Source organism: Rhinatrema bivittatum, chromosome 4, assembly GCF_901001135.1.
Source record: "Rhinatrema bivittatum chromosome 4, aRhiBiv1.1, whole genome shotgun sequence".
NCBI classification, from domain to species: Eukaryota; Metazoa; Chordata; class Amphibia; order Gymnophiona; family Rhinatrematidae; genus Rhinatrema; species Rhinatrema bivittatum.
This window is the reverse complement of record NC_042618.1, coordinates 484187920-484212866: the sequence shown is the minus strand read 5'-3', so window position 1 is coordinate 484212866 and position 24947 is coordinate 484187920. Positions and strand designations below refer to the sequence as shown.

The 24947-nt window shown below is 46.0% G+C and overlaps 1 protein-coding gene across 1 annotated transcript in view; it reads left to right on the top strand.

Moving 5' to 3' along the window:
* ANKS1B (ankyrin repeat and sterile alpha motif domain containing 1B) overlaps positions 1-24947 on the top strand; it is a 591267-nt gene that overhangs the window by 123686 nt on the left and 442634 nt on the right. The window contains exons 9-11 of the mRNA XM_029597376.1: positions 18104-18244; positions 19620-19740; positions 22194-22330. Coding sequence (XP_029453236.1) covers positions 18104-18244; positions 19620-19740; positions 22194-22330 — 399 coding nt within the window. The remainder of the gene's footprint in view (positions 1-18103; positions 18245-19619; positions 19741-22193; positions 22331-24947) is intronic.

Here is a 24947-nt window from a genome sequence, read left to right as displayed (position 1 = left end):
TCATCTCTCACACCATAACTCCACCCCCTAAAGTCCTTACCGACACTGCTGCTTCCAAGAGTATTGCACTCATATCTCACACCATAACGCCACCCCCTAAAGTCCTTACCGACACTCCTGCTTCCAAGAGTATTGCACTCATATCTCACACCATAACTCCACCCCTAAAGCCCTTACCAACACTCCTGCTTCCAAGAGTATTCCACTCATCTCTCACACCATAACTCCACCCCCTAAAGCCCTTACCAACACTCCTGCTTCCAAGAGTATTGCACTCATCTCTCACACCATAACTCCACCCCCTAAAGCCCTTACCAACACTCCTGCTCCCAAGAGTATTGCACTCATCAATCACACCATAACTCCACCCCTAAAGTCCTTACCAACACTCCTGCTTCCAAGAGTATTGCACTCATCTCTCACACCATAACTCCACCCCTAAAGTCCTTACTAACACTCCTGCTTCCAAGAGTATTGCACTCATCTCTCACACCATAACTCCACCTCCTAAAGCCCTTACTAACACTCCTGCTTCCAAGAGTATTGCACTCATCTCTCTCTCCATAACTGCAGCCCCTAGAGCCCTTACCGAAACGCTTGCTTCCAAGAATATTGCACTCATCTCTTCTTCTACTCCTAGGGATAGGGAACTTGCTACTACCCTCCACCTGTACCTCTTTCCTTTGAGCCTAACTTTCACAACAGTCCACGGTCACCATTTTCATATGTAACCAGTCCTGTAAGGGTTTACTATATCTTAGCCTGGTGTAGCCTCCAGAAGGGGGAGTTTCTCCCTGCTTGTTCTACATTTCCTCCTTATGGGATAAGCTTTAGGCCCACATATAAGGATGCGTGGGCATGTACAAAAAGTCTTTGCCACACCCCAGGTGGACTGACCAGATGCGGTGAGGTTTGTCTTCTTCACAGTAGAGTTTTTAGAGTTGAGAGTTGGGGAGGATTTTGAGATTTTGGAGAAACAGCTACTTCCCGCGTCTAAGTGAATAGTGGCTGTAACTGGTTTATTATTTATTTAAAGGCTTTTATATACCGATGTTCATGTAATAGTACATATCGCGTCGGTTTACAGAGAACTAGTTAGAAATTACATCGAACATGTGGGATACATATAACAAGGCATACGTAATAAGAATTATCGATAAACCAGCTTAGTATTACATCGAACGTGGTAAGCATGTGTGATACAAATAACAAGGCGAATGTAATAAGAATTATAGATAAACCAAACTTAGTATTACATCAAACGAATTAAACACAAATTGAATGAAAATGTGAGCACATTAGCATTTATAGTTTAGAGTTGATATCCACGACTAGTTAACAGTGGTTGGCAATTACTCTGAGGACTGCTTTTTGACTGTACAGCATTTCAAACGCTTCTTGAGGAGTTTGGGATTTCTGTTATTCAGAGGAGAAAGAGAGTGGGGAATGTCTTACTTTTCCCCTCTGGCTCATGCCGCAGGGACAGGACAATTTCCTTACCCTTTTTGGAGAGTTTTTAATGGACACTGATCTAGAGCAGGGATGGGCAAATTATGGCCCAATGCCCAAACCCGATGACAGATATTTTCTGGCCTCCTCCTCCTCCTCAAATTGCCTCATTAGATCTAGCCCCTGGCATCTTCAATGTCATCAACAATGGCCTGACATCACAGGCTTTTGTTGTTGACTTCGACCTGGATGTTGGCAGCCAGAGGTGTCGTCTACCTCAGAGGGAGCAGCAGGGCACCATTAATGTAGAGAGCAGTGATGGAGCTGCATCCAAGTGAAATATCTAGCTTGATTAGTTAGGGGTAGTAGGGGTAGTAACCGCCGCAATAAGCAAGCTACACCCATGCTTATTTGTTTTACCCAGACTATGTTATACAGCCCTTATTGGTTGTTTTTCTTCTCCCCTGCCGTTGAAGCAGGGAGCTATGCTGGATATGCGTGAAGTATCAGTTTTTTTTTTTCTCCCCTGCCGTTGAAGCAGAGAGCTATGCTGGATATGCGTGAAGTATCAGTTTTTCTTCTCTCCTGCCGTTGAAGCAGAGAGCTATGCTGGATATGCGTGAAGTATCAGTTTTTCTTCTCTCCTGCCGTTGAAGCAGAGAGCTATGCTGGATATGCGTGAAGTATCAGTTTTTCTTCTCCCCTGCCATTGAAGCAGAGAGCTATGCTGGAAATGCGTGATGTATCAGTCTTTCTCCCATGCCGTTGAAGCAGAGAGCCATGCTGGATATGCATCGAAAGTGAAGTATCAGGCACATTTGGTTTGGGGTAGTAACCGCCGTAACAAGCCAGCTACTCCCCGCTTTGTGAGTGCGAATCCTTTTTTCTTCTCCCCTGCCGTTGAAGCTATGCTGGATATGCGTGAAGTATCAGTTTTTCTTTTCCCCTGCCGTTGAAGCAGAGAGCTATGCTGGAAATGCGTGATGTATCAGTCTTTCTCCCATGCCGTTGAAGCAGAGAGCCATGCTGGATATGCATCGAAAGTGAAGTATCAGGCACATTTGGTTTGGGGCAGTAACCGCCGTAACAAGCCAGCTACTCCCCGCTTTGTGAGTGCGAACCCTTTTTTCTTCTCCCCTGCCGTTGAAGCAGAGAGCTCTGCTGGATGTGTGAAGTATCAGTTTTTCTTCTCCCCTGCCGTTGAAGCAGAGAACTATGCTGGATATGCATTGAAAGTGAAGTATCAGGCTTATTTGGTTTGGGGTAGTAACCGCCGTAACAAGCCAGCTACTCCCCTGTTTGTGAGTGCAAATCCTTTTTTCCACATTTCCTCTTGCTGTTGAAGCTTAGAGCGATGTTGGAGACACAGTAACCATGTGTATGTTTATTGAATAAGGGTATTGTCTCCAGGCAGTAGCCATCATTCTGGCGAGTCACCCACTCTTCATTGGCGGCCTCTTGACTTTATGGATCCACAGTGTTTATCCCACGCCCCTTTGAAGTCCTCATTTTTGAGTTCCTTCAGTACCCTAGGATACATAACATCCGGTCCAGGTGATTTGCCACTCTTTAGTTTGTCAATCTGGCCTACTACATCCTCCGGGTTCACAGTGATTTGGTTCAGTTCGTCTGACTCATCACCCTTGAAAACCATCTCCGGAACTGGTATCTCACCAACATCCACATTAGTAAACTCGGAAGCAAAGAATACATTTAGTCTTTCTGAGTGGCCTTATCTTCCCTAAGAGCCCCTTTAACCCCTCGGTCATCTAATGGTCCAACTGACTCCCTCATAGATTTCTTGCTTCGGATATATTTTAAAAAGTTTTTATTATGAGTTTTTGCCTCTACGGTCAACTTCATTTCAAATTCTCTCTTCGCCTGCCTTATCAATGTTTTACACTTAACTTGACAATGCTTATGCTTGATAACCATAGATGCACGGACTCTGGAAGCGAAGATTTCCAGAAACAGTGCAAATAATAGTGGAGAGAGCAGGCAGCCCCGTCTGGTGCCTCGACCAATACAAAAGCTACTCCCATAACCTCCATTTACCTTTACTCTAGCCTCAGGTGCTTCATACAATTTCATTATCCATTGAAGGAAAAAAGGATCAAAATTCATACGCTGCAAAGTTTTAAATAGAAATGACAACAAACAAGGCTGAAAGCCTTTTCAGCATCAACGGACAATAACACAGATGGAATATGTGCCTGATCCACCTCCAACATTAAATTTATAATGTTACAGATATTATCTGCAGCCATTCAGAGTGAACAAGTTCCAGCAAAAAGGTATTCAGCCGAAGGGCTAGTACTCTAGCCAAAATTTTTAAATTTAGGTTGATTAAAGATATAGGCCTTTAAGACCCACAGATGGTTTGGCTATTACTGTTATCCCTACTATGTTGGAATGTGATGGTAACAATCCCCCGTCCCTTATAAAACTGAACATGTCTGTTAAGGGGGTCTACCAGTATGTGAGGTAACCGATGATAATACCCACTAGAGAAGCCATCTATCCTGGGGGATTTACTGGTCTTTAGCTGTTTTATAACCTGAAGGACTTCTGCTGTAATAATAGGTCTATCTAAATATTGCTTCTGCTCTGGAGAAAGAGATGGCATAGAGATGGATTGCAAATAAAAATCAGTATCTGCTGCTCTGATGGTCATATTCTTGCTATAGAGGGAGGAATAAAATTCTGTAAAGCAATCCCGGATCTCAGCTGTAGCGGTATGAATGCTTCCCTGTACATCTTTGATTTTAGTAATGGATCTCTGAGCTATTTGTGCTTTTAACTGACGAGCTAACAGCCTACCAGCTTTATTGCCTCCTTCAAAGTATGACTGTTTAACCATATCCAAACGGTATGCTAGCTGGGCATCATCCAACCGCTGTAATGCAGATTTAACTCCAAGCAGCTGATGATAAACAGCCTGAGACCGCTTTTGCATGTTGAGTGAGTTCTTCCATTTTAAGTAGTAAAGACAGCCTCTCCTTTTTTTCGCTCTCTTACAAGAGACTGGCTTAGGTATAAGGTGACCCCTTGCCACAGCCTTAGAGCCCTCCCACATTATACCTGCACAGACCGAGGAATGGGAATTGGACTAAAAATATTCCTGTAAGTGACCCCCCAAAGTTTGCACAAATAATTCACCTTTAAGTAAATGTTCATTCAGGTGCCAGAAACACTGCCTGTCGTATATTTCCTGGAGAGATAGAGTCAACCACACGGGCACACGATTCGACCATGTGATAGAACCAATTCCTGCATTGGACACCCAGGGAAGCAAAATTTTGTCAGCTAGAAAATAATCTATACGGAAATAAGTGGAATGTGGGATAGAGTAAAACGTGTAGGTGCACGTTTGGGTTCCTTTGTCTCCAAACATCAATCAGACTCCAGTCCCTCAAAAGAGAAGACATTCATTTTCTTGGCCCTTTCAATGAGTTGCTAGGAGTATGGGAATTGTCTAAACTGGGGTGAAGAGTAAAGTTAAAATCCCCACCTAATCCCTCCCCATAGGAATCCAGAAGGTGTTTAACAGAAAGAAGGAAAGATTCTCGGTCTTGATTAGGAGCTTTGAGGGAAACCAAAGTGAAAATATCCACCCCCTCCACATCCTAAGTTTTAGTAGCACAAACCGTCCCAGGCGGTCAAGGCATTGGAATAAAACCTCCTGTACCAACTGAGAAGAGAGTTAAATGCCAGCGCCTGAATATTTCGTACCCTTAGAACTGGCAGCCAAATATTTATATGGATATTCCTTGTAAGCCAATAAATATTCATAACGCTTACATAGGTGAGTCTGGTATATTAATTCCTGTAAAAGCAGGTGACATTTCTTGTAAGAATTAAGACCCTTGACATTGAGGAAAAATATACAAACTGTCATAGATATGTGACAAAGGTCGCACCTACAATTGCTATTGAAAGAAACCCAACCATCCAGAAAACAAGCATAGAGGATCGAACTTTAACTTTAAGTGTAAGAAAATCAAAGCAAAGAGCTCCGGGTCCCAATTCCCCTTCTCACTCAGTATGTGATCCACCTCACCCCAGTGGCGAATCCTTTCCCTCAAAGGGGCTAACCTGTAAACCATGATGGAGACGGCTGAGGGGGGATATGATAGAGGTGTTTAAAATCATGAGAGGTCTAGAACGGGTAGATGTGAATCGGTTATTTACTCTTTCGGATAGTAGAAAGACTAGGGGGCACTCCATGAAGTTAGCATGGGGCACATTTAAAACTAATCGGAGAAAATTCTTTTTCACTCAACGCACAATAAAGCTCTGGAATTTGTTGCCAGAGGATGTGGTTAGTGCAGTTAGTGTAGCTGAGTTCAAAAAAAGGTTTGGATAAGTTCTTTGAGGAGAAGTCCATTAATGGCTATTAATCAAATTTACTTAGGGAATAGCCACTGCTATTACTGGCATCAGTAGCATGGGATCTTCTTAGTGTTTGGGTACTTGCCAGGTTCTTGTGGCCTGGTTTGGCCTCTGTTGGAAACAGGATGCTGGGCTTGATGGACCCTTGGTCTGACCCAGCATGGCAATTTCTTATGTTTCTTATGACACCCATTAGCCCTCCTCTCTGCAACAGAGAATACAAAAACGAGAACTGACCAACACCAACAGTAGAGAATAAGGTGCAATTAAATATAGGCATATGATAAAGGAATAATAATTATGCAAAGCAAGGCAAAAATAGGTCAGCGGAAGCCATGATAAAGGGGTAATGTATACCAATCTTAGTAAAGCGGTGGGATCTCAACCCTGATCAGAGAATGCAGACTGTGAATCTTCAGAATGGCGTTGCTGTCGTCTTCCTCCTTGGCCCGCCTGCCGCCATCTTGGGAAGGAATCAATCACCATTGTGCTAGCAGGTGCTGTCGGCAGTGCAAAAGAAATAGCGAGGTCTGCCTGTCAACTTCATTGATAGAGCTGAAACTGAAGGGCAAAAGGGAAGGCCCAGCAATAGCGGAGTCCCTCTTTGTGCCGAGCATTAGTAACTTCCTGCAGCTCAAATAGCTTATGCAGCTTGATCGGTGCTAGATCATTGTATATGGAAATCTCACAGAACTTCCATATCCAGGCTGCCTTTTTCCGTGCCCCCTCCATTATGTATGATTTTTGAAGAAAACTATGCAGACAGATGATGTCCCACTTAGGGCCCAGGGATCTGTGCGCTCGCTCTATTTTAATGCTAGAAGCAATGGCATCAGTGCCGTCTGCTACACCGTCTCTACTACTAAGTGTAAGAGCACAGATCCCCCTCGCAGTTGCATTGCAATCGGTGAACTCCTCTGTTTTGGGAATGCCTCTAATGCGGAGATTACTGCGTCATGAGCGATTTTCCAAATCCTCCACTTTGTCTGAGAGGACTGTGAGCTCATTAGCTGTATTCTTGTGTTGGTCATGACGTTTGTTAAGAACCGCGCCATGAGTCTCAGCCCGGGTGTCTAGGTCATCAACTTGGTGCCCCAGCGCGGCCAAGTCTTCTCTAACCTTGGTAATAGAGGCAAGCAGGTCCGCTTTATAAAGCTGCATATCCGCTCGCAATTCAAGGAACCACCCTTGTAGCTCTGTGCGAGTTTGAAAGTTCGGCGATTCCAGTTCGTGGGGAGCAGGCGAAGGTAAGGCTTCCGAATCCTTGCCGCCAGGATCTTCCGCTGCTTTCGTGGCCTGGTCGGCTTCGTCACCCGCTAGCTCAGGCGCGTGTTTACTGAAGGAGAAATGTTTCAGATCTTTTGTCCTCAGCTTTGATGCCATCTGGAAAGATATTACTCAAGATCCCAGAACTAAAAAGTGCAAAATTGCAAAAGAGTGCTTTGTAGGGTTGGATGCAAAGACAAAAGGAAGCGGCCATCCTGGTTCCCAGTGGAAGAGCCCCCCTTTTATTTTTATTTTTCCTCCTTGCAGCAGGAGACTGCTGGCAAATTGGCAGTGCCTAACTTTCTTAGACAAACATAGGGTACAGTGCAGCAGTTCTGAAGTAATCATTTTCCTTGCACTACCCAGTCCCCAACAGCTGCAAGCTCAAGGGGACAGGGTCCTAAATTATAATACCCGGCCACAAAAGCTTTAAACCATAAGGCCCAAGGGTCTTCTTTCCCAAAAATTAACAGGAAAGAAAACCACCCTGCCTCCTGCAAACTGTTACGGCAGCCGGCCGCGGGACTTCGCAGCTACACTTACCCCCCTGGAGCAGTCCAGGCCTTCTTTGTGGCCGCTGGCCCCAGCTTCTGCTAGGCGTGCGTGCACGTAGCTCTGGCCCCAATTTAAAGGGGCCGCGGCAGAAAAGGCCGCCAACTGACCCGGATGCTATCCTCAGCCACAAGCACTACTTAAGACAGCTCCTGCTGCCCAACTCTTGCCTCAGCAACAGATCCCACTCTTTTGAGTACTAGTTGCTCTGCGTTCCTGCCTCCGTGTGTTCCAGCTCCTGCCTCCGTGTGTTCCAGCTCCTGCCTCCGTGTGTTCCAGATTTTGCCTCTGTGGGTTCCAGCTCCTGCCTCCGTGTGTTCCAGCTCCTGCCTCTGTGTGTTCCAGATTTTGCCTCCGTATGTTCCAGCTTCTGCCTCTGAGTCTTCCTGCTCCGTCTTCGTGTGTTCCAGCTCCTGCCTCCGTGTGTTCCAGCTCCTGCCTCCGTGTGTTCCAGCTCCTGCCTCCGTGTGTTCCAGCTCCTGCCTCCGTGTGTTCCAGCTCCTGCCTCCGTGTGTTCCAGCTCCTGCCTCCGTGTGTTCCAGCTCCTGCCTCCGTGTGTTCCAGCTCCTGCCTCCGTGTGTCCCAGCTCCTGCCTCCGTGTGTCCCAGCTCCTGCCTCCGTGTGTCCCAGCTCCTGCCTCCGTGTGTCCCAGCTCCTGCCTCCGTGTGTCCCAGCTCCTGCCTCCGTGTGTTCCAGCTCCTGCCTCCGTGTGTTCCAGCTCCTGCCTCCGTGTGTTCCAGCTCCTGCCTCCGTGTGTTCCAGATTTTGCCTCTGTGGGTTCCAGCTCCTGCCTCCGTGTGTTCCAGCTCCTGCCTCTGTGTGTTCCAGATTTTGCCTCCGTATGTTCCAGCTTCTGCCTCTGAGTCTTCCTGCTCCGTCTTCGTGTGTTCCTGCTTCCTCGTACCCTCGGCTTGCTTCCCTGGTTTTGACTCGGCCCATTCCTGGATTCTGCCTCGCCTGCTGCCTGCCCTGACCTCTGACCTGGCTTTGGATTCTCCAGCCCGCTGCCGGCCTCAACCTCTGGTACGCTCGACTCTGCTTTTGCCACCCGTCTTCAGAACCACCTTCATCCGGAGACCCGCTCTTAAGTTCTGCCAGCCCCGGCACCCAAGGTCTCAACCTGCGGGGAACGAGGGCTGGTACAGGTGAAGGTCCTGTTGAGCCTCCATCTCCAGCATCCGCCTCCTAATGACGAGGGTCTGTGGGAAGCCCCCTACAGAAAGCACCGACCTCGTCTTGGCCCAAGGGTCCATCGACTATGCAGCAGCGTAACTCAAACTTGAACTGAAAATCCTCATCTTAAGATGGTGTCTCTTGGTTTTTTAAGAACAGGACATTAACACTACAGCAGCGCACATGGGAGAGCTGTGAAAGAAGGAAGATGCCTGTCTTCTCCTTACACTGATGTTATAGTCCTCTTAGGTGCACTTCAAAGATAAAAACACAGAGAGAAGTGCTAACTAATCGGTGGCTATGAGCTAACAGCCAATCCTTCACCCAGTCCCTAGGCTCCTCACCAAGGCTTTGACCCTGCAGATGTCTTGCAGGGGCAGGTAAGTTAAAAGCTCCTGCTTTCTCAAATTCAAACTGAAAAACTGCACAGACATTGGGTCACTCCTGATATGAAAGCAGCATTGCCGCAATCTTCCATGTGGTACATTCTTCTACACTAGACTGCAGGACCTTGCTTCTGGGTCATGCTCCTTAGTAGGAATCCCAGGGATGAGCTTTTACAAAGATGCCTTCTGTGTAGTTAAACAACTACTATCACTTATTTATTTATAAAAATTGTATATTCTACCTATTGCAAGGGTCACAATAAAAACTCATCAATAATAGTTTACAGTCATAAACATACAAGATAAAAACAACAATAAGATATTTCATAAACACATAAAGAAGTACTGATACACTATGATACACTGATACACTGATTCTCATAGGTAATGCTCTACCATAACTATATAGCATGGGTGTAATACTGAGCCACATTCTGCCAGTTGGAACTAGATCTCCAGTCATATTAGCATCCATCAACAGAGAACTATGTACAATTTTATCACAAAATGCTAGGCATTATCTTGGAAGCCAAGAAATGTTATAAGTATGCATATGCTTTTGAGGCCAGATGCCAAGTGTTAGTGTTGCTGGCCAAGGACAAGACCAAAGGGCAAGTGATGTTTCCTTCTGTGATTCATTGGAGTTATGTTGCTGTGTGCAATGACAGAGTCGCCCTGCATGGCATCAAAGGACCAGGTCCTGTGTGTCTTCACCTAGGTGGGGATGGTACTGACCCACAGAGAAGATGGAGGGATAGTTTGTCTTACATTGTTCATTGTCAACTTACAAAGGTTGCCTTCTCTGAAGAAATCATTATTCCAAAGGAAGGAAGATTGAACTGTTAGATTTGTGGACCCTTATGTTGGGGTGAATTTGGCACAACCTACAGGGAAGGCCCCAACTGGTGGGGCAGACTGTGCAGAGAGTGAGCTGGAACTTCACCTTTATCAGTCCCTTTCCCCTCGAATTGAGCCTTTGTGTTCCAGGGGCCGGCAGGTCTTAGGTATCAATCTCTGAGGTGTATGCTGAAGATTGGTGCCAATGTCAGGCTGTGGTCAAGGCAGGTCGCAAGCGAGGATGGTCAGTGGTCAGGCTGAGGTTGAGGCCGGCAGCAAGCAAGAATGGTCAGGTCACAGGCTATGGTCGAGACAGGTGGCAAGCAAGAATGGTCAGGCCATGGCTATGGTCAAGACAGGTGGCAAGCAAGAATGGTCAGGTCATGGCTATGGTCAAGGCCAGGTGGCAAGCAAGAATGGTCAAGTCACAGGCTATGGTCGAGGCAGATGGCAAGCAAGAATGGTCAGGTCACAGGCTATGGTTGAGGTGGGTGGTAAGCAAGGATGGTCTGTGGTTGGGCTGAGGTCGGTTCCGAGAATCAGTCTGAGGTTAGGCAGGCTGAGAGACAAAGAAGGCTGGACAAGGCTGAAGTCAAGGAAGGCTGGAGACAGAGATGCAGCAACTCACACTCTAGATAGAGTCGACCTATTGCTGAAGCAAAGTATGAGTACCAAGGGAGGACCTAATTTCATCTGTTGATTCTGCTGGAGTTTTCCTGGACCCTTTAAGAAGGGCTGAGTCAGGTATGAGGGAGGGAACCTGGAGCGGCGGTGTCTGGCCACAAAGATTCCTGTCAGTGGTGTCAGGTGAGTGCACCGGCTCAGGGGGGGATGACCCTGCGAGCCTTATAAGCCCCCTCCTCAAGGTCCAAGGCTTAGGTTGGGAGGGAAATTGCCTGCAGTATTTGAAGATTGGTGGCAGGTTCCCAGGAGTTTTCTTCAGGGCCAAATGCTTCCAAGCAATGAGGTGTACTCTAGCTTGTTCCGCCTTTTATGAGAGTCAAGGATTTCTTCTACCTCAAATTGTGTCGTCTTCTACTGTCATATCCATGGGTATGGAAGGCTTTCTGGAAGGCCAGGAGAGGATCAATGTTTCAATAGGGAAACATGAAATATGGATTCTTCGTGCATTGGGAAGCTTTAATTGGAAAGTAACGGGACCCACCTGCCATTGAATGGGGTATTGTCCAATGAATCGTGGTGCTAGATGAAGTGAAGGAACTTGGAGACATAGATGCTGGGTGTTCAGCCATACTAGATCGCACTCTGAACTGTGGGACTGGTTGGCATGTGGTGCCAGTGTATTTCTTGGCTGGAGAGGCTGCCTGTGAAATTAGGTGAGTGATCTATGTCCAAAATCCATGGAGTTCCTGGGCAGTGAGATGGGCTGCTGGGCAATCCATGGCAAGGGACAGCGGGAATGGCACCCACAGATGTCTCCCATACACAGTTTGGAACAGTGCTTAAGTCATTTTTATGGGATAATTCCACCCATGGTAGTAGGAGGGCCCAATTATCTTGCCTTTTGTTGACATATGATCTGAGGAAGGTGTTGAGGACCTGAGTGATCCTTTGTCTGCCCATGGCCTTGGGGATGATAGGCTGTAATGAAGTCCAGAGAAGTGCCAAACTTGCAATAGAGGGCCTTCCAGTAAATGGCAGTAAATTGAACGCCTCTGTCAGATAGAATATGGGATGGCAAGCCGTGCAAATGAAAAACATTGAACAAAGAGGTGCGCTAGCTCAGCAGCTGAAGGAAGCCCAGCAAGAAGCACAAAGCGAGCCATCTTAGAGAACCTATCCACAATGACCCATATAAACCATGGAGCCATGTGAGAGGGGGAAGTCCACAATAAAAACTGTGGATATGTGGGTCCAGGGTTCCCTAGATTCTAGCAACAGCTGTAACGGCCCATGAGGTCAGGCACAAGCGGTTTTATTCTGTGCGCAGGTTGGGCAGGACCTCATGTAATCCTTCACATTCTCCTTGATGCGTGGCCACCAGTAGTGGCACTGAAGAAGCTCAATTGTTCTGCACATTCCTGGTTGGCCTGCTACTCAAGAGTCATGTGCTCTCTTCAGCATTTTTTCTCAGAGTCTCTTGGGGACAACTTTCTTCTGTGCCAGAACAGATGAAGCAGAGGTCAGAAGGATCCTTCCCAGTTGATGATATGTGACAGAACTTCTGTGGTATCTTCATTTAGGAAGAACTAGGATAATGAATCTGTTTGGAGATTCTTCTCGGCTGGTCGGTAGTGAAGCTCGAAGTCAAACTGAGAAAAGAAGAGGGACCAGCAAGCCTGCTGGGGATTAAGGCATTAAGCCTGCAGAAGGTATTCTAAGTTTATATGATTTGTATAGATAGTAATCTTGTGTTCAGAGCCTTCCAAGAGATGCAGCCACTCTTCAAGGACAAGTTTAATTGTAAGAAGTTCTCTGTCTCCAATAGTATAGTTCTTCTGTGCCGAAGAGAACTTCCTAGAGAAGAAGGAGCAAGGATGAAGCTTTCCTTCTGTGTCATGTTGGCAACCCCAAGGGAAGAGGCATCTACTTCAAGCACAAAAGAATGAAATGTGTCCAGATGCTGGAGACAGGGTTCTTGGGTAAAGGCTTGTTTAAGCTTCTAAAAGGTTTTGACCACTTCCGGAGGCCAGTTGCAGTTTCAGGTATTTGCACCTTTTAATGTTAAAGTCGTGAGTGGTGTGGTGAGAGTGGAGTATCTATGGATAAATTTCCAATGATAATTGGTGAATCCGAGAAATCTCTGTAGTGCTAGCAAGCCCATTGTCTGAAGCCAATCCAGGATGGCCTTCTGTTTTGCAAGGTCCTTGCTTAGTCCTATACTGGAGATGATGTACCACAGGAAGGGTAGCTGTTCTTGCTCAAAGAGACATTTCTCCAACTTGGCATACAGATGGTGTTCACATAGGCACTGGAGTACTTGTTTTACCTGGGATCTATGGTTAAACAGAGACCGGGAAAAGATGAGGATGTCATCCAGGTAGTAGAAATATGGAGTATAGGAGGTCCTGGAAAATATCTTTCACTAGTGTTGGGGCATTGCAATACAAGGGTCGGACATTGTAATGTCTGTCCCTTTTATTGAAGGTGGTCTTCCATTCATCTCCATGCTTAATTCGGATGAGGTTGTATGTGCCTTGGAGATTCAGTTCAGTAAAGACCCAAGTTCTTTGCAAACAGCTTGGATATCAATGGTAGGGGGTAGTGATGCTTTCTGAAGATAGCATTAAGACCTCTGTGGTCTATGCAGGGCTGAAGCAGCCTGTCTTTTTTGCGGTGAAAAAGAAGCCTTCTTCTACAGGTGAAGAATCCTCTTCTCTTGGATATGTGTGCTCTTGGATATATGTGCTCATAGCCTGTGTCTTGGGCCCCGAGAGGGGGTATACTCTACCTCATGGAGTGTCCTTGCCAGGGAGGAGTTCAATCATATAATCATAGGAGCAGTGAGGAGGCAGCATCTCAACCTGTTGTTTGGAGAATACGTCTAAATATTCCACTTATTGGGGCAGTAGTTCCATCTGGGTAGCAGCAGGGGTGATAGGAGCAGGAGGGGCAACAGCGGCAAGGCAGGTAGAAGAGCAAGATGGCCCCCAGTGGGCTGATTCTAGTGAAAACCAGTCAATGATGAATTGATGCTATTGAAGCCAAGGGAGACCCAAGATAATCGGACTGACCACTCGAGGTAGGATGTAGAGTGTGATGGTCTCAGAATGAAATAAGCTAATACGGAGCTTGAGTAGAATAGTGCTCTCTGTGATTCTCCCTGGGAGAGGATCACCATAGACTGAGGAAATAGTGAACGGTTGAGCAAGGGGGGACCATGGGTACATGGTAGTGCATCCCCAGGGCCTGAGCAATTAAATTTCCCCCAGTACCGGAGTCCAGGAAGGCCTGTGATACAAGGTGGTTTTTGCCTCGGGTAATTGATATGGGAACAAGAAGTTGGGGAGCAGAGGAGGTCTGGCCTAGGGTTATTTCCCTGGTCAACCATAAGCATGGATATTTCCCAGTTTTTCCAGGCAGCCACCAGGTGTCCTTGGCCCGCACTATACAGACAAAGACCACATTGTCTATAGCATGATCTTTCTTGAGTGGTCAGCCATCTGTGACCCAGTTGCATGGGCTCCTTCAGAGTTCTGGATTCAGAGGATCGAGTTGAAGGTGGAGAAAGAGTTTTGTGCTCATGTGTTCTCTCCTGGAGTTTATGGTCTATATGCCCAGCCAAGGCAATGAGGTTATCCAAGGAGGAAGGACGTTCCTGATCTGTGAGCTTGTCTTTAAAGCGACCTGACGGACCTTGAAAAAAGATGGCTATGAGACTGTCCTCATCCCAGTTCAGTTCAGAGGTGAGCATCCTGAACTCAATGCATATTCCAAGAAGGTCTGGGAGCCCTAGTGGATCTGCAACATGTCTGTTGCTCCGGTGGTGTTCCTTCCTGGCTCATCAAATACGAGTTGGAATTCATGAAGAAAGCTTGCCAAGTTCTGGAGTATGGGGTCTTCATGCTCCCAAAGGGGGTGAGGCCAAGCCAATGCTGTGCCACCCAAGAGGGAGAGGACATAAGTGATCTTAATTTGATCGTCAGGGAACATGGTGGCAGGTAGCTGAAAATGTATCCGCCATTGATTTAAGAAGCCGTGGCATAGCTTGGGATCCCCCATAAAGCACAGGGGTGGCAATTACTGTGGTAAAAGTCTGGTGGAGGCAGGCAGCACCTGAGGAGGAGGAATCATCCGTGTCAGTGCAGGTTCCCGCCTCAGAGTGTCCACAGTGACGGCTAATTTCTCCAGGGCCACGGTGACTTGATTGAGCACCTGCTGCTGTTCCAGTAGGTGCTGTGCCAAACCTGGTATTGCTTGGAGTGATGCCTGAATTGCCAGGTCCATGGCCTTAGCAAACTGTTAGGGTTGGTGATCCTTGTGTTGGAGTGAGGTTGATACAACCTACTGGGAAGGCCCAATAGGTTATCACTGCCAACTGGCGGAGCAGACGATGCAGAGACTTAGCTGGAGCTTCGCCTTTACCAGCCCCTTTCCCCTTGGGTTGAACCTTTGGGTTCTGGGGGCCGGCAGGTCTTAGGTGAAGACTCTGAGAAGTATGCTGAAGAGAGGCTCCAGTGTCAGGCTGTGGTTGGTGCTGACGGCAAGTGAGGATGGTCAGTGGTCACAGGCTATGTTTGAGGCAGGCAGCAAGCAAGGATGGTCAGTAGTCACAGGATAAGGTTGTCAGATGGCAGACGAGGATGGTCGGTTCCAAGGAACAATCCAAGGGTAGGCAGGCAGAAAAGAGGCTGGGCACAAGGCAAGGCTGGGAAGCTGAAGATGCAAGGCAGCAACAAACAATACCACTGAGTAGTTGACCCGTTGCTGAGGCAAAGTGTGAAAGCTGAGGGGGAGGCCCTTTACAGGGCAGAGGACTTGACGTCATCGGTAGGCACCTCTGGAGTTTTCATGCCATGGACCCTTTAAGAAAGGCTGAATCTGACATGTCGGAGGGGAACTGGAGCAGTGGCATCTGGCTGTGAAGATTCCTGTTGGCAGCATCCTGCTGTGCAACCAATTGGAAGTGTCGGATAGGTGTGATGACCCTGCGAGTCGGTAAACATAACAGCATGGACCTCTGCTTTTCTTTGTTGCCAGTGGGATGGGGTCCACCAGTGGCTACATGGACCTCTTCTTTCTTCTTCCTTTCTTGGGCTCGTTCTTCCCTTTCACTGCTGCCCCCTGGGTATACCACCCCATGTAACTGCATGGTTTGCATACCTGCTAGCGCCGGGTCTGCATGTTCACATCTGACAAATTCAAAACATTTCCAAAACAAAATCTAATTAATTACACAACCATTAAATGGCTTCAACCTGTGTTAGATGGTCAAATTGAAATGATGATATAGATATCCAAATATTCCCTGAAAAAGATAACCGAAAGATGACCAGCTCAACTAATTTGTTTTGTAATGGCACACCATCTAATGTCATGTAATGCAATGGGAATACGTCCAGCTCATGAACTGCTACCTGAAGACGTATTTTCATCACTTACACCCAGACTAGCTGCAGATCTTAAAGAAAAGCAAAAGTCTATTGTTGAGGCAGACATATTCAAGGCAACAGGAAAGTTTGAAAAGGACGATCCAGCCTTTGCATGACACAACTGTGGAGCACAGTGAGTACCAGTTATTATTATTCTGGTACATTACAGGATCATCTGATGCGCTGTCATGTTACATTACGATCTGTTTCTCAACTGTCTGAACCTGTGCAATCATCATCAGGCGAAACACCTATTGACACACCTGTAGAGCCGCATGTAATCAAAGCCAATATGTTCTCACTGTCATTACTGTTCTTTGTGTATCGATCCAAACATACCATGAGACCACCAAGTTCTACAAGCACGTCACTTGGGAATCACTTCAGCCCATGATTAGAATTGACTTGTATTTTCTGTTTATCAGTTCCTTATGTCTTAGAATATTTCTAAAGCACATTAATTGGAATGAAAGATTTGTATTATCTAATATCTGTATTGGTACTTGCTTCTTGTTAATTTTGGGACTGAGATTTACATGTATTCAGGAGAAGGTAACTGTATTCTTTGAATTAAGACTAATGTCATTGTTGAAGGAATTTGGTCAAACTTTTTATTCTACAAACAGAAGATGGAGGATGCAGATTTATGAATACCCTGGAGGAGAGAAGGAGCAGGAGTGATATGATACAGACTTTCAGATACTTGAAAGGTTTTAATGATCCAAAGTCAACAACAAACCTTTTCCATCAGAAAAAAATCAGCAGACCCGGGGGTCACGATTTAAAACTCCAGGAAGGAAGACTCAGAACCAATGTCAGGAAGTATTTCTTCACGGAGAGGGTGGTGGATGCCTGGAATGCCCTTCCGGAGGAAGTGGTGAAGACCAAAACTGTGAAGGATTTCAAAGGGGCGTGGGATAAAAATTGTGGGTCCATAAAATCTAGAGGATGTGAATGAAGTGAAGAGGCATGGGGGCGGCTTGCAGGAATGACAGCTACTACCTGGTGATTAATACCCTTATTCAATAAACACACACACTGTTAATGTGACTCCAACATTGCTCTATGCTTCAATGGCAAGAGGAAATGTGGAAAAAAGGATTTGCATTCACAAATAAGCAGGGGAGTAGCTTGCTTGTTGTGGGGGTTACTACCCCAAACCAAATAAGCCTGATACTTCACTTGGAATACATATCCAGCGCAGCTCACTGCTTCAATGGCAGGGGGAATGAAGAAAAGAGGATTTATATTCAGACAACAACCAACAAGGACTGAATTGCACAGGCTGGGTAAACAAAAAAGAGTGGGAGTAGCTTGCTTATTGCGGCGGTTACTACCCCTAACCAATTAAGTTAGAATCTTTACTTTGATGCGGCCCCAGCACTGCTTTCTACATCAATGGTAGGGGTGGAAGGTAACTAGAACCAAAAAGTTACCAATAAGGGCCAAGAGTAACAGATAAGTATGAGAAAAATAAGTGTGAAAGCTTGCTGGGCAGACTGGATGGGACATTTGGTCTTCTTCTGCCGTCATTTCTATGTTTCTATGTAGCTGACGTAGGTCCTTAAAAGTATTCTGAATTTAGGGGTCTGTTCTACTTTAAGGAATTGGGGGAAAATAATATTTGTCACCTTGGGAAGGGATTTGGGCCTTGTTTTCCTCTCTGTATAAGTTTAGAACCGGACTTGGGGCCTTGTTTCCCTTTCTAAGGAGCATCTTAGGGCAGGGATGTCCATCTCTGGTCCTCGAAAGCCACCAACAGACTTTCAAGATATCTACAATGAATATGCATGAAAGAGATCTGCAGGGACTGTATACAAATCTCGCTCATGCATATTCATTGTGGATATCCTGAAAAGCAGGCCTGGAGGTGGCCGCCTCTGTCTTAGAGACAGGGCAAGCTTAGGATAGGCTTGGGGCCTTGCAGGTTGCTTCTCTCTCTGAGAGGGTAAGTTTGCATTTCCTCTCTCATTTCCTCGCTTCTTCCTTCCTTAGACACCATCATCAGCCACCAGTTTTTCCCCAAATCAAGATGAAGAAGATGTCAATGAAGGTGGCTGTGGTCCTCTTGGATTCTGGGAGGCTTTAACCCCTTGCAGCAGCTGCAGGAACCTTGGATTCCCCAGCCTCATGCAGGTCTGCTTTTCCTTCATGTTTAATTAATCACTTTAAGTCCCTGCGCGCCGAGCCTTGTGGAGCGAGTGTTTGTGGTCTTTCTCATACGTGCAGGGAGACGTCTGCTCTTATACTGGGATAAATGGGAGGAGGAAAAGCGATTGCATTTGCTTTAGTGAATTTTTCTAACTCTTTTTCCTGAAAGTGAAAATTGTTTTTGTTGTTCCTTATCTTAAACGCCTCCTTGCATGTATTCTCTACACATTTGGTGCTTACCCTAGGGTCCAGCCCGATACAGTACAGCGCACTGTTAACCCGCGTTTGGACGCACGTTTTCGACGCGCTAGCTTTACCCCTTATTCAGTAAGGGGTAATACCTCGTCGAAAACGCGCGTCCAATCCCCTCCCCCCCCCCCCCCGAGACTAATAGCTCCCGCAACATGCAAATGCACATTGATGACCCTATTAGTCATTCCCGCGCGATTCAGAAAGTAAAATGTGCAGCCAAGCCAAAGGTCGGCGTTAATTTCTGCCGGCGCCAGGGAAGTGCACGGAAAAGCAGTAATAACTGCTTTTCCGTGCACCCTCTGACTTAATATCATGGCAATATTAATATCGCCATGATATTAATATCATGGCGATATTAATATCATAGCGATATTAATATCATGGCGATATTAATATCATAGCGATATTAATATCATGGCAATATTAATATCGCTATGATATTAATATGGCAATATTAATATCATAGCGATATTAATATCATGGCAAAATTAAGTCGGAGGTCTCAAAAGTTAAAAATAGTCAAAAAAATGTAAAATTGGCTCGCGGGTTGAAAACCGGACGCTCAATTTTGCTGGCGTCCGGTTTCCGAACCCGTAGCTGTCAGCGGGTTTAAGAACCGACGCCGGCAAAATTGAGCCTCGGCTGTCAAACCCGCTGACAGCCGCCGCTCCTGTCCAAAAAGAGGCGCTAGGGAGGCGCTAGTGTCCCTAGCGCCTCTTTTTACCGCCGGCCCTAATTTGCATAGGCCACCCTCCTGAATCGCGCGCCCAGGAGAGTGGCCTGTGCGCTCGCCCGCTCTCCCGCGACTTTTTCTGTATCGGCCCCGTTTATCAGCAGAATGACTCCCTTACTCTCTAGGAACTCACCGATCCACATCCCTTGATGTGACGTTCCCTAAGCTACGTGTCCTGCACTCCTGAATCCGGCTGGGTTTGCGCTCTCTCTCTCTTCATGGAGTGTGGAGGAAGTGGCTTCTTCAGAGATTCGGCCGCTGTGCACTTTTGTTTCCTTTTCTCCTGCACGAGGATCAGTAAATCCCGGGATGGCTAACGCACCCTTCTCGTGTGTGTGTCACAAGAATGCAAACCTTTTTCACTTTGCTGTTCAGGAGCCGGACACTTGGAGGGAGCATCCTGTTGGATCCCCAGAAGCTGCCCCATGGCTGAGCGATCTGCTGGCACAGAAACCCTGCTCCTTGGAGCTTGAAAGAGCGGCGTTCCCTAGAGGAGGTAAAGCAACACTCACTTCTGCCGTTAGTGTTACAAATCTCATCAAATCGCAATTAATTCATTCAACTGCTCTGCAATTCCTTCCATTTTCTAGTAGACTTTGAGGGCTCTCTGCTTTCCATTCACATTTAATCTTCGAGCAGAGGGTAAAAGATTAAGAACATAAGAACATAAGAAAATGCCATACTGGGTCAGACCAAGGGTCCATCAAGCCCAGCATCCTGTTTCCAACAGAGGCCAATCCAGGCCACAAGAACCTGGCAAATACCCAAACACTAAGTCCATTCCATGTTACCACTGCCAATGGCAGTGGCCATTCTCCAGGTGAACTCAATAGCAGGTAATGGACTTCTCCTCCAAGAACTTATCCAATCCTTTTTTAAACACAGCTATACTAACTGCACTAACCACATCCTCTGGCAACAAAGTCCAGAGTTTAATTGTGCGTTGAGTAAAAAAGAACTTTCTCCGATTAGTTTTAAATGTGCCACATGCTAACTTCATGGAGTGTCCCCTAGTCTTTCTATTATCCGAAAGAGTAAATAACCGATTCACATCTACCCGTTCTAGACCTCTCATGATTTTAAAGACCTCTATCATATCCCCCCTCAGCCGTCTCTTCTCCAAGCTGAACAGCCCTAACCTCTTCAGCCTTTCCTCATAGGGGAGCTGTTCCATCCCCTTTATCATTTTGGTAGCCCTTCTCTGTACCTTCTCCATCGCAATTATATCTTTTTTGAGATGCGGCGACCAGAATTGTACACAGTATTCAAGGTGCGGTCTCACCATGGAGCGATACAGAGGCATTATGACATTTTCCGTTTTATTCACCATTCCTTTTCTAATAATTCCCAACATTCTGTTTGCTTTTTTGACTGCCGCAGCACACTGAACCGACGATTTCAATGTGTTATCCACTATGATGCCTAGATCTCTTTCTTGGGTTGTAGCACCTAATATGGAACCCAACATTGTGTAACTATAGCATGGGTTATTTTTCCCTATATGCATCACCTTGCACTTATCCACATTAAATTTCATCTGCCGCTTTCCAGTTTTAACAATAAAGAGTGGGAAAGAGAGCTGGCGAAGGCACAAAAGACCTCCAGGCCCACCCACTCTCTCTTGGCACCATACAGCTTGCATGATGCCCGGTTTTACCCTCATGGATCCTTTGATGGGGTAATAGATCTTGCATGATGCCCGGTTTTACCCTCATTAATCCTTTGATGGGGTAATAGAGCTTTCATGATGCCCAGTTTTACCCTCATGGATTCTTTGATGGGGTAATAGAGCTTGCATGATGCCCGGTTTTACCCTCATGGATCCCTTGATGGGGTAATAGATCTTGCATGATGCCCGGTTTTACCCTCATTAATCCTTTGATGGGGTAATAGAGCTTTCATGATGCCTAGTTTTACCCTCATGGATCCTTTGATGGGGTAATAGAGCTTGCATGATGCCCGGTTTTCCCCCATGGATCCTTTGATGGGGTAATAGAGCTTGCATGATGCCTGGTTTTACCCTCATTAATCCTTTGATGGGGTAATAGAGCTTTCATGATGCCTAGTTTTACCCTCATGGATCCTTTGATGGGGTAATAGAGCTTTCATGATGCCTAGTTTTACCCTCATTGATCCTTTGAGGGAGTAATAGAGCTTTCATGATGCCCAGTTTTACCCTCATGGATTCTTTGAGGGGGTAATAGAGCTTTCATGATGCCCGGTTTTACCCTCATTGATCCTTTGAGGGGGCAGTTTCTGCAGATGGGTTTATTTTGTGAATCACTTGACAGAAATGAACCTCATTCGTAAGCCATGGCATGTGGGGATGATCTTGATCTCTCAAATTTACTGCTACTGTGCTTCTTAGTTGGGTAATTGCCAGGTTCTTATGGCCTGGATTGGCCTTTGTTGGAAACAGGATGCTGGGCTTGATGGACCCTTGGTCTGACCCAGCAAGGCAATTTCTTATGTTCTTGCATTGTACCAGAGAGAGCCTCCTTCTGGAGGTCATAGAGTGTAATCTGTATAGGTAACAGTAAAGCTGTGCTTCTCACATATAATTGGGAGTATTTCTGTATCTCCGATTGCATCTCTTGGGATTGAAGGATCTGTGCTTTCTCCCCACGATCCCCAGAGTAATCGCTGGGTGCTGACTCCTCTCTCAGCACCGCAGTTTTCCATAATTAGAGATGCCCAAGATTCCTGTAGGACAGAGATGGATGTGACCTGAGGAGGAGGAGTGGATCCTCTTCATTATATTTTCCTTGAAATAGTTCTTGACGGATATTTTTCCCCCTTTAAATTTGTGTCTATATATAAAATGTAAACATAGCCATCTTCTCATGCCTGTGACCCCAAGCTTATAGGCTGGCCCTATGGTCACACGCTGGATTGGTTAGAAATGTAGACATGAGTGCACGTGATAAAAGGTAAATTTCTTGTTGGCAGAAAGATCACCGCAAATAGAAAGAGCTACAGCTGAGGCCAGCAACCGAGCAAGCAAGTGGACCAGCCCCACGCCTGACTGCTCCCCTCCTTCCCCAGACACAGCACTCAATAATATCGTCAAAGTCATTCGGCCGCAGGTAAGTCCTCTTCTGGAAATGTGATGCGTGGTTTGTAATCACCTGCCTGCCTCGCTGGGCGTGAAGGACATGCCACGTTGTCCTGGGAAGGAGGAGAGGCAGAAGGAGCCCCTTCCTGTCCTAGCGGCACCCCCTGGTGACCTTCAGAAGAGGCCAGGAGGGGAGAGGAAGAGATTCGGCTTCAGAAAACTTTATTGGCAGTTTGTGCAGGTACAGTATGCGGAAATCCGATGCCACACAGAGCTGCATTGCACCAGCTTTTACAGGCAAAGCAGGAATACGTTTTCTCTTTTGAGAGTGCCGCACACATTCTCGCCCGCTACATGAAGTGCAGGCATGTTTTCTGAAATTTTAGGTGCAAACATTAGAAATGGAAAGGTATTCACATGAGTGGAAACCCCTTCCCAACCCTGAGGCAGGAGCGCCTGCGCACAAACGTTTGTCTTACCTGAAAGAGCAGGCCCTGCTCGACAGCACCGGACGTTCGGACCTCCCTGGGCACTTTCAGAAAAGGCTTCCCTTTGTGGGGCAGGGGTAGCTTTACCCCACGTTGTGCAATCATCACAGCTGAAGGGAGGATTAGAGATGGGGCAAGGGGACAGAGGGACAAGAGGACTGGTTCTTGGTATTGGGCGGGGAAGGGGGATGAGCCTGGCCCGGTTCTGTGAGGGGGTCAGCCTGGAAGAGCCATGTGTCATGAATGGGAGGGGGGATGTCTGCTTTGAGTCGCAAGACCTACGCTGGACGTCTTCTTTTATTCAACACCAAAGCCATGTAACCGGTTCAGTGTCCAGTTCTAGGGCCACACATCACTTTAGACCTAACTGGTGTTGTTCAGAGGACAGCCAGCTAGCTTTAAACTTATCCGGTTATGACTGTAATCAGGGATGTTAAGTCCCACTAAATCTCCAGGATAAATTATCTTCCTAAAATTATCTGCATAAATTAATAAATCTACTACTTTTTGAATACTGGCCCCAGTACTACTAACAATAGTAAAATAAAGTTATAGGTTCCAGAAAGGTTAATAACAAGTAGAGTTCCCAGGTTCTGGTGCTGGTTCATATTGTCCATTGTCAGATTAGGTGCAAAAGGGTAATCAGTGGAGTGCCTCAGGGATTTGTACTTGGACCGGTGCTTTTCAATATATTTATAAATGATCTGGAAAGGAATACGACGAGTGAGATAATCAAATTTGCAGATGATACAAAATTATTCAGAGTAGTTAAATCACAAGCAGATTGTGATAAATTGCAGGAAGACCTTGTGAGGCTGGAAGATTGGGCATCCAAATGGCAGATGAAATTTAATGTGGACAAGTGCAAGGTGTTGCATATAAGGAAAAATAACCCATGCTATAATTACACAATGTTAGGTTCCATATTAGGTGCTACAACCCAAGAAAGAGATCTAGGCGTCATAGTGGATAACACATTGAAATCATCTGCTCAATGTGCTGCAGCAGTCAAAAAAGCAAACAGAATGTTGGGAATTATTAGAAAGGGAATGGTGAATAAAACGGAAAATGTCATAATGCCTCTGTATCGCTCCATGGTGAGACTGCACCTTGAATACTGTGTACAATTCTGGTCACTGCATCTAAAAGATATAATTGTGATGGAGAAGGTACAGAGAAGGGCAACCAAAATGATAAAGAGGCTGAAACAGCTTCCCTATGAGGAAAGGCTAAAGAGGTTAGGGCTGTTCAGCTTGGAGAAGAGACGGCTGAGGGGGGATATGACAGAGGTCTTTAAAATCATGAGAGGTCTAGAATGGGTAAATGTGAATCAGTTATTTACTCTTTTGGATAATAGAAGGACTAGGGGGCACTCCATGAAGTTAGCAGATAGCACATTTAAGACTAATCGGAGAAAATTCTTTTTCACTCAATGCACAATTAAGCTCTGGAATTTGATGCCAGAGTTTGTGGTTAGTGCAGTTACTGTAGCTGGATTTAAAAAAGATTTGGATAAGTTAATGGAGGAGAAGTCCATTATCTGCTATTAATCAAGTTGTCTTAGGGAATAGCCACTGCTCATACTGGCATCAGTAGCATGGGATCTTCTTGGTGTTTGGGTAATTGCCAGGTTCTTGTGGCCTGGATTGGCCACTGTTGGAAACAGGATGCTGGGCTTAATGGACCCTTGGTCTGACCCAGTATGGCAATTTCTTATGTTCTTATTAGTGAGTCAGATTTTCATATTTCTGCCTGTTCTCCCTAAATAAATGAATGAACAGGGACAAAGCAATAAGTAACTGCAGTGAGTAGATCTAGTCAAAGTAACCTTTATGCCTGTTGTGGGATGCTGCCATTCAACTCCTGGCTTCATGGTATTGCACATGAGACGTACCACATGCTTGATGGCCGGTGGTATGAGTGCTGATTGATGGAAGATTATGTGGCACTGCTTAAACTACTTAATCTTTGACATTTCTTCCTCATCTGTAAGAAAACACTGGAGGATTGTCAAACACACAGTTGTGCTGTAAAATGTGCCAATGTTTTTTAGTAGAGGAAATAATTTCAGTAATATTGGAAAATTTTAGAATGCACATAATGTCAATACATCTGTGAGGTGCCTTATATGTCAACAATTGTTGATAATCTGAAAAACAT